The sequence below is a fragment of the Harpegnathos saltator genome, unplaced genomic scaffold (genome assembly GCF_003227715.2).
Source record: "Harpegnathos saltator strain DR-91 unplaced genomic scaffold, Hsal_v8.6 scaffold539, whole genome shotgun sequence".
NCBI classification, from domain to species: domain Eukaryota; kingdom Metazoa; phylum Arthropoda; class Insecta; order Hymenoptera; family Formicidae; genus Harpegnathos; species Harpegnathos saltator.
The window spans coordinates 1,522,501-1,532,465 of NW_020230359.1; the positions used below are offsets into that span (position 1 = coordinate 1,522,501).

At 48.0% G+C, this 9,965-nt stretch overlaps 1 protein-coding gene across 1 annotated transcript in view; it reads left to right on the forward strand.

Annotated features, from left to right (window-relative positions):
* Window positions 1-6,012, forward strand: part of LOC105187038 (uncharacterized protein F26C11.3) — a 12,108-nt gene extending 6,096 nt beyond the window's left edge. Inside the window, exon 5 of the mRNA XM_025303247.1 lies at window positions 3,012-6,012. Coding sequence (XP_025159032.1) covers window positions 3,012-3,221 — 210 coding nt within the window. The 3' untranslated portion in view covers window positions 3,222-6,012. The remainder of the gene's footprint in view (window positions 1-3,011) is intronic.
* The last annotated feature ends 3,953 nt before the right edge of the window (window positions 6,013-9,965 follow it).

A 9,965-nucleotide genomic window follows, 5' to 3' on the forward strand; every position in this document is an offset into this window, starting at 1 on the left:
AGAGAGAGAGAGAGAGAGAGAGAGAACCCCGTTAAAAACGACGAGTTCCGACTCTCGTTCCGGAAGAGCGCGCGTTCCCGCAGCGAGAATGAAAAATGCCACCGCTGTTGTTGCCCCGGCTGAAAATTGACCGACTAGGAAGTTAATAATTGTTAGAACGCTCGCGAACGCCCAAATGTATTTCCGCTAAACATTTTTTTCACCGGCCGCGCTCACGCTCACCTCCCGCCCGTATCTCGTTCCGGATGCTTTTTAGCACCCGAGTTATAAATTCAAGCGGACTCATCGGGCTAACAGCCGCTCGCCGCGAGCAGTCGCGTCTCGCTTTATCCAATTTTCATAAATTGTGCGCAACGCGCAGCGCGGTAATGCGCTCTACTTTACAACACGGGTCCTCCGCCCCGCTGCCGCGGCCCCCATCAGAATCCGCCTCTCCGTCGCGCACGTACGGGGTGTTTAATTTACCGCGCGGAATTGAAAATACCGCGTGCCGCGGTGGCCGGAGCATCGGAGGATTAATAGGATCTTGAGTACCTGCTAATTCATATATATTTACCGGTGCTCGCTTAACGCGTGCGCGCGGCCATTATAGTGCAGGTGCGGTCGTTGCAGGTAAATATATCGGATCGACGGAACGCCCGCGCCGGTCTGCGTTTTGCATATTAAGCGGCAATCGAAGGGGGAAACAACAGAGAGTGGCAACGACATTTTCCGATGAATATTCATCCCTCCGTGGATGGAAGGAACAGCGGCGCGGGTTTCATCGACGACCGCTCCGACGATCATACGATGCGTGCGGTCGTCGATGAAAATCAGAAAGGCGTTTCCGAGAACCTAGGTGTGCGATTTGAAGGATCACCGGAAAACGATGAATATTCAATCGATCGCTCGCGGCATCGCGGGACGAGGCAGGAAAACGCGGCGCGGATAACGCGAATACAAGTCAAGTTCTTCTTTCCACTAAATCTCTAATCAACGTCTGCTGTTCGCCACTCGACGACGTTCGCCGCCCACTGACGCCGCGCCGTTTCCCCACTGCTCTCTCTCTCTCTCTCTCTCTCTCTCTCTCTCTCTCTCTCTGCGTTTAGAATTTTACATAATACATAATCCATTGTTCGTTACCAGTTACGATTCTGTGCAAAAAAATCCCTCTTTTCTTTTCGTTGTCTGACGAGCAAGGTAGCAAGACATGTTGGTCAATTGGCGATTTTTGTTGTCAATGGTTAGCTCGTGCGGAACCCACTTCCCTCTTTTCTGTCCCTCTTTCTCATCCACGATGTAAACGATCGCAAATAGCTTTCTGGCTTACTCCCAGCTTTTCCGCGAGTTCTTGTTTCGTGTTTGTGCCGTATTTTCATTCAGCAGATTTTGCAACTCCTCGTCTTGAAATTCTCTTGGCTGACCGGGGGGGCGTGGTTGGTTGCAAAGGTCAAAATCACTGGGCCATTTCGAGAACCAAGTTCAAGCCAATTTCGGCACGTGCTGCGGTCGATCGATCGATCGATCACAGAGCATTTTCACCATAAGCAGCACAAGTCATTTCGGCCGCTTCAGAAGCGCTTTTGTTTAACGCGTTAAATGCGAAATGCATCGCGCTTCGAATTATGCTCTTTATTGGTGGCCGCATACCGCATTGGTGAACACTACTGATTATTTGAGATTATGTGCAAACGCCAAACGACAAACGACATATGTCACTTTGTAAAGTTAAATTTCAACACTTTAAAGAGCCGTGAAAGAGCGGGAGAATATCAATTCAATTGCAAATTTTGCCCTGAGCTATGTAAATGTTCCATCGGAAAGAATCAACTACTAGACCTAATGTGTTCGTGCGTGCGTGCGTGCGTGCGTGCGTGTCGTCTCGCCCGAGGACGGGCGAGTTTTTGGTGAGAGGTCCGATTTCACGTCGAAATATGCACTTTATTCAAGATACAAGGGGGATTATGTACGCTGAATTATTATGTGTCTCGCGTCGAAATATCGAGGCGAATTCCGCAAGGGCGAACGCGAGCGCGAACGTCGGAGCGGCCGCTGAGCCGAGGGTTGGAGCTCTCGGACCGGAACATTTATGGTATATATTTAAGCGGAACACACTCTATCGCGGATTTCGTGCGTTTTACTCGTCGTGCGTTGATGCTCAAATCAGAACTTTAAGCAGGTTATCACGCCGATGGCCGAACAACAAGGGCCGAAGGGCTCGTACCGTGCTGCCGGTGGTCACGCGAGGCCAACGTATGCCGCCGACGTTTGACCCGACGCACGGCTCGAAATTAAAGCGGTCGGCGTGCGTAAATCACAATCGCTACGTGCGCGCTTATTTACACAAGGCAAGGCGGCACGCAGGCGCTAGGCAGGGGGATATGAGAGAGAGAGAGAGAGAGAGAGAGAGAGAGAGAGAGAACCTGGGAAATTCTGTCCGAGGGAAAAGGCGATTCTTCCAAGTCGTGTGGTGGGATCTAAAAGACGCCTAAAACACGCGACCCACTTCAGCCGCAGTAAAGTACGATTCGACTTAGCTGACCCAGTTTGCATCTTTAAATAGACACTTTCCAGTGGTTCTCCTCGACTCTGCCGATCTTCCGGCCGAACGAATATATCTGTTTATGACAAAAGGGAATTTATGAAGGGGATTTTTTCTACTCAAACCGTAAAGAAAGAGAAAAAAAGCAAAAACTGATGAGACGCGAAACGGAAGATTAAGGCGAAACTTGCCGAGCGGACGACCGACAAGCGCGAGCCCCATTTGTTTCTTCGACGACCCGTGCGCGCCTGCAAATGTTTTCGCATGCGTTGTCGCGTAATACAAACAAAATATCTATCCGGCTCTCGATATTACCATCCACGTTGCCATCGTTGGACGCATCGGAGGTGTATAGTAGTACGCAGTTTAGAGCCGCCTCACGTATGCGACGATAAGCGGTTTGTCTAACCGCGACCTCAAGCCGCGAAATTAACATCCTCTAATGGCAAGACGGTTATCGCGCGATGTGAACACTTTGTCGAACCCACAGGGCCCGATACAGATGCCGGTGTTGCTGTACGTCCTGTTGGCGGGGGTGGCGGCTTTGGCGAGCGCCATTATCTTCCTGATATGCCACATGCAACGCAAGGCGTCGAAACGCCAACGACCGAACATCGAGGAACCGGAAGTCGAGGAGCACGAGGAAGACAAGTCGACCCTGCTGGGCGCGGAGAGTCAGGAGACCGAGGAGAAGGAGTAAGCGGCGCAGCGCTGTATGTAAACAGCGCGCGCGCGCGCGCGTATAAGGACTTGCCTATTTTTACTGCACACACACACACACACGTTTGTTTACGCGCGCGCGCGCGCGCGTAAACAAACACATACACACAGCACACAGACACACACCCAACGGTTAGGTTTAGGTTCGTCTTCCACGACGAAGAGTCGAAGGTCGAAGGTCGAGTGTGCGAGCGAGAAATTCTTGTTTCTCGTCGGTGGAGCCAGCTGATTCGATGGGATATACGCCCATCGAAAGGCGTATCGAACGGGCCGGTTTCAGGATCTACGCGGGAAATTTCTTTCCCGCGAAAGAAGTTGCGCTCGCGCGGTCGAGGGTCGCGCGCGCACGAGGGCCGAGTTCTGGCCCCGGCGGCGCGGGGGCAGACGATGAATTTACGAAAACTACGGCGCGCGACTGGACTGGAACGGAGCGCGATTATCGCGACAAAATGACAAAGCTGGTCGACTTAGCTGTGTGCATCGTCGACCAGGCCGCGCGAGTCGAGTGGCGCTAAATTCGTGTAAAGCTTCATATTCATATATAATATTCGCACGCGCATATACATTGCGCGAATATTGTATCTCGTGTATGATATTCGTACAGGGCGCGTGTTATCAGGGAGAGAATGTTCCTGGTCGCGCGCGATGTTTCTGGTAAATTCGTGTAAACTCACGGTCGCGAGACGGCGGCGGAGACGACTCGCAGCGACCTGCTGCGAGACGCGAGTCTCGCAAAAGTGCGAGTACCTCACCGACGACGAGTTAGGAGACGTAAGGAGAGACCCTCTCCCCGGGAAGCCCCCCGGGAGGAGTGAGAAACGTGAGGAAGTCCTTCGATAAACGCAACAAATAGTCTTATCCTTTTGAGAGATTCTTTCGAGAGGTTTTTGAGCGGGAGTTGAGCGACGCGCCTTAAAATTAATTGGTTGTTATCTCGCGCAAAATCTTTCGCGACGAAGAGAGTCGCGAAGTCGGAAGAAGTGATCCCTTTGATTCTATTTGGCCTTTGAGTCTATTTGCTAAACTTTCTAATGATGTACACGTATATCACATCGTAGCATCACATCGTCATCGTCGTCGTCGTCGTCGTCGACACATATTTCTAGAGCGAGAAGAAGCAGCAGCGACGCGCTTTCCGCGCTTGCTGAGCTCGCTCACCGAGTTCCAAAAGTAGCCGCGTGCTGCCAGAGCCGTATGACGAGCCGGACGAGCTGGCACGACTGGCAGCTTCCCAGCCGTGTTTAATTAAAAGTGATGTTTGACGAGAGAGCGTCAGCTATCGGTAGTATCGCTTAATCGACAGCCATGTCGCGCTCCGCCGCGCGCGACGCGGCTACGCTATCGCGCGCGGCGGTAAAACATACGTTACATTTTGCAAAATATTTCCAACGCGCGACGGGTTTGACGACGTTCGACGGGCGTGGGTCCCCCCCGCGCCGTCACCGGGAACGTAGGCCCACCCCGTATATATACGCAACGCGCGGTAACGAAGGCGTTAAAGACTCCCACCGAAACGCGCATCGCTCCGCTACAAAGAAAGTACAATACGATATGATTTAGAGAAGAGCTCGGAGAGTTTCGGAATTGTTGTGTTCGGCGTAATTGACTGTTTTTCGCCCGAAACTGCGGTCGACCCGTGCGTCGCGTGCTGCGTTAATGCCATTAACGAAAAAGGACTTACGCACACACACGCGCGCGCGCACGTGCTCGTTCAGCGCCATCGGAGAGAGCCGCTTATTTATAAACACGAACGCTCGAGGCGGACGCAAATGTCAACGTCTCCCGCAGTGCACTGGTCCCGCGGAGGTCATAGGTCATAGGTTACATATGTTCTTCTTCTTCTCGGCTTAATTGTAATTGAAGACGGAACGCACAAAAGAGATAAAATATGCGCCGACAGAGCGGATCAGTTCGGCGACATTCAGTTCGTATTCTTTGGGAGATAACCGGGTGAGTTCGACCTGTTCGGTTAGCTGCAAGCTGTTTTACGCCCGCTTACAAGATCAATCATATCGGCGGGAATATTTTCTACTGCGTTCAACGTGCGTGGCTTGACAGAGTCTCAATGGCGTTCCATGTCCCCCTGCAGAATCAATCCCGGCACATTTGTGATTTTGTGAGTCGCGTCTCGTAATTGCGACTCACTCACGAAATTACGTCGCTACGTAGAATATCCGGCTAAAATTGTTCTCTAAATGCGAGGGGCTGGAGTCACAATTGCGTCACAGTTGCGAAGTTAAAATGAAGTGACAAACGGTTAGACGGTCGGAGGAACGGTCGAAAGTCACTCAACCTAGTAGACGGTCTATCTGTGCACTCACGAGACGAAGCAGCAACGTAAAGTAGAAAAACACCGGCCACGTCTGAGAAAGTTGCGATTCAAAGTCGCAATTGTCTCATCGTCGGAGAATCGGCAAACCGAAGGTTAACGTCCCGAGGATGGAAAGTCCCAAACTGAGAAACGTTTTGCGAACAACCGCACGTGCGGCATACATCATACACATGTGGATTTTATTCGACATCTTCGAGTCGAAGATGGCGAATCATAATTATGTGATCTTACAGTTAAGCTGTCACACGGGATGTACGTTATTTTAAGCGTATCGCACTTAGGCGTACACACACACACACACACACACACACACACACGTATACACACAACGTACATGCACATGCGCAATTCGCACATCGTCGTTAAAATGGAACTCACAATTCGTTGCTGCGACACGACACGAGCGAAGCGGTCACAAATCTACTTAGGGATGCTCACCGGAAACACGAGTACAATAAACGATTTATTATCACGATCGTCACGCTCATTTACGTTGCGTATACACGTTTTGTAACGACGAATTACTCTCACATCACGCTACAATTAGCGAGAGACAAAACTTTACCGTAACGCGTGTGTGAGTGGTGATCCTGCATTTACGTTGAACGTGATAAGATTGTAGACGTGATCCTTAATTAATTAAGGGGCGACTATGATATCTCTCTCTCTCTCTCTCTCTCTCTCTCTCTCTCTCGCTATCCCCCCTCTCCCCCCTCTCCCTCCCTCCCTCCCTCCCTCACCTCCCTCACCTCTCTCCCCTCTCTCCCTCTCTCCCTCTCTTTCCCTTCGATCGTCTTTACTCGTAAATATACCTCGAAGTATTTATGACAAATTCCTCGATATTCGATCAACTTTGTTTATTCGTGTGTAAATATGACTTGGTCGTGGTCGATATTTTAGCTATCTCTGTAAATAACGATTGTTTATTCATAAGTTAAAAACGTTTGCGAATTGAAGACGAACTCACAGTAGTTTTGCAGGCTGCCGCTTGCCGATTGTTTTCTCGGAAGAATACAAGTTGGCCGTTCCGTGTTGGCCGCATCATGCGCACATATGTCACAAAGTATAATACTCCGTATAAGATTGAACGGCGAGGCGTGTCGTTCAATCTGGCAATCTGGAATATCGAGGAATTATTTATTATTCGATTCGATACGCTAAGCGAGACCCTCTCCGCGCATGAGAAGAAGCGCATCGGTTGCGATTGTTGCGAATGTTGCGAGTGAACAGGAAGGCGGGAAATCCGAGGATTATCTACCTGTGTACGAAATATTTAAGAGATAGTTAAGGATTATAAAATTCGAGTCGAGTATACCAATTAACCACACTTGTGACTTTTCGTGTATTAAACTTAAACTCTTGTGGTATCTACGTGAATCTACGGCGACGCGAAATTCGCCGGAGCTGAACTCCGAGAGGCTCATCCGCTAATCCGCGAAATTATTTATAATAAGGTATCTAATGGACGATTAAGACGAGGAAAAAGAGGAAAGCACGATAAAAACTCACCACAGGATAGGAACGAGAACACTTCTCCTTGTACCAGTTTTCAGTCAGTTTGCATTTACTTGAATGTGATAGGTCGATTTTCGGGAAAGTCGTTAGGAAACTTATGAGAGATGATGACGCTCAATCGATAATTTTCCGAGCGCCTCGCCGTCTCCCGAGAATGGCGCCCGAGAAAACGGGCGGCGAGTGGCCGAGTGGACGCGCGATTTTCGCGAGACGGACGTGCGCCGAGGATTCCGCGCCGATAAACAACAGTATGCAACGGTAAGCAGTACTGATAGAGCATATATGAAAAAAAGAAAAAAAAAAGTAATGTTCGATGCGTTTTCGAAAGAAAGAAGAAACTCATAAGTGACACAATAGCGCCGTAGCTGAAGAGAAAGACGGTTATAGTTTCTATTTTGAAGATTATATTTTTTTAACTTTATTAATTTTTGACTTCCACGTACATGTATAAATAAATACAAGATAAAAAAATATATACAAATTATATTAAATATGAAATGAAACCATAATGGACTAATGTATATAAATATACACGTGTATTTTAAACCGAGGCCGTGCAGCGCGCGAAATTGCACAAGGTGTTCTAGATGAGCGATGAGCTCAATTAGAGAAATGGCAGAACAAGATAGAGAGAGAGAGAGAGAGAGAGAGAGAGAGAGAGAGAGAGAGAGAGAGAGAGAGAGAGAGAGAGAGAGAGAGAGAGAGAGAGAAATTCGACTTTCGGCGGAATAGAATCGAGCGATCTTTGAAATTACGAAGAGACGTCGAAGTAGCGTTTTATTGTCGGCTAAAGTGTTAGGAATTCTCATTGATTTATCACTGATGCTAACTGAATCGACGAATCGACGAAACGAACATAATTTCTAATAAGATATATTCTAATAAGAAGAATAATTTCTAATAATTTCTAATAAGAGTAAGAGCACAAATATTTTTCTAATTTAAAGAACGAAGATACTGCGCGCGACCGGAACGCTATTCCTAATGTACGGCGAATTTGATTAGGGAAAATCAATACGATGACGTGTTTGTTTGTTTGTTCGTTGTCGGATCTAATCCCATTGCGGGATACGAGTAGGGCTACGATTAGGGCGGCCACCCTTGCCTCAGAAATACACCTGGAAGCAACATAACAATTTGACAAAAGTCACTCACTATCACGATAATACAATAATACAAATTAATAATAACGGTGTGGGAGACAACAGAGACAAAGTCACGACTGTCGAAAATCGACTGTGAATTTACTGTCAATTTATATATGATTTCTGTACTATGTATGTACTCTTGTTGTCGGCTCTCGCGCTTTCATTTCATTCTTGCTGCATGAATTGCGGCACTGCTCTGCGGAATGTAAACATGTCGCGCGAGAGCGAAAGAAATCCTAGAGAGAGAGAGGTGGCCCACCCTAATCTCACCCAAGATGAAGGGAGCATAGAGAGCAAGGATGCGCGTTGTCGGATTTGCGCACCGACGACGATTCACACCGACGGATTCGCGTTACACGGCCTATTTGCATTAGCTAGCTTAGGTAGGCGAAACAATTGTGTGTACAGATATTATTAACACTGTACTACTGTGTGTGTAGATTCGAGGTGTCTGTCGAGGACACAACGTGGCTATAACACGGATGGTCTGACACCGACACGATTAGCTGATACTTGACTCTGTAAACAATACGATTTATAAACAATTACGCCGTAACAGCGACAAGGACGACGACGACGACGACGACGACGACGACGACGACGACGACGACAACGAGGAGAGAGAATTTTACTTCACCGGACGAAATAGAAATTATTATAAAAATTAACGAATATATCTCGACACGTTTCATCGGGACTTTTGTTCGTCGAACACTGTCGAACAAAACAACAACGTGATTCACCGCAGTGCGGTTAACCACATATCCATTGAAACCGCGCGCGCGCGCACGTGTCATTGCTCTCTGCCATAATCCTGTCGGACGCCTCGATCCTACATCGTATGTCACGACAATCACGATGCGGCTTACCGATCGTGGTCCGTTTATTATTGAAAATTGAATTGTTAATTGAAGTTGGGAATGGACTAGCTCACGCCTAATTAGGGCCTATAAGTGTATACAAACGAATAAAACGTTGAGAAACAAACAACTGCCGTAGTGTCCACGTTGAATCTTTAGCGCAATCTTCAGCGATACCTTGTAAAGAATCATCATCATCATCATCATGCTTTTCTTTTCTCTTCTTTTCTCGTGAAATTTTCTCCGAGTACTCAATTATCCCAAAACGCAAACCAACACAAAATTTTTCGTTCGTCATGTTCATCAGTATATAATACAGAAGCCCGGTCTCATTGTCAAGATCTTTTAGAAAGTGGCGTAATAAAGTTTCCAGATATGAATGATGTTAACATACCATTTCGTAAAACCTTCCTAATTATTATAAAAATATTTCCTTTTTTTTTCTTTCTTTATAATTATCGATAATTTTCCCACTTTCGCGCTCTTTTCTCTGAGGAGAGAAAAGTGCCCTCCCCCGCACTCTCTGGAAAAGCAGTGGAAAAGCAGCTCCGTTTTAAAGAGCGAAAGCGCGCGGGCACGGAGAAGGAAATAGGAGAGACCATCGCACCCGAGCCGTGTTAACCGACCGCGGCTTGAGTACCGCGGAAAAGCTGAGCAAATTCATTTCCACCAGGAGATGGCAGCAGCACACGTTCACACAGTCTCTCTCTCTCTCTCTTTCTCTCTCTCTCTCTCTCTCTCTCTCTCTCTCTCTCTCTCTCTCTCCCCGCAGAGAGAAATTGTCTAAAGGCAGGCTGAAGGCAGGCTCTCTCGATCACCAATCCCGGGCAGGCGAGCGCCACCTCTATTTCCGTAGACCGTAGTCGGGC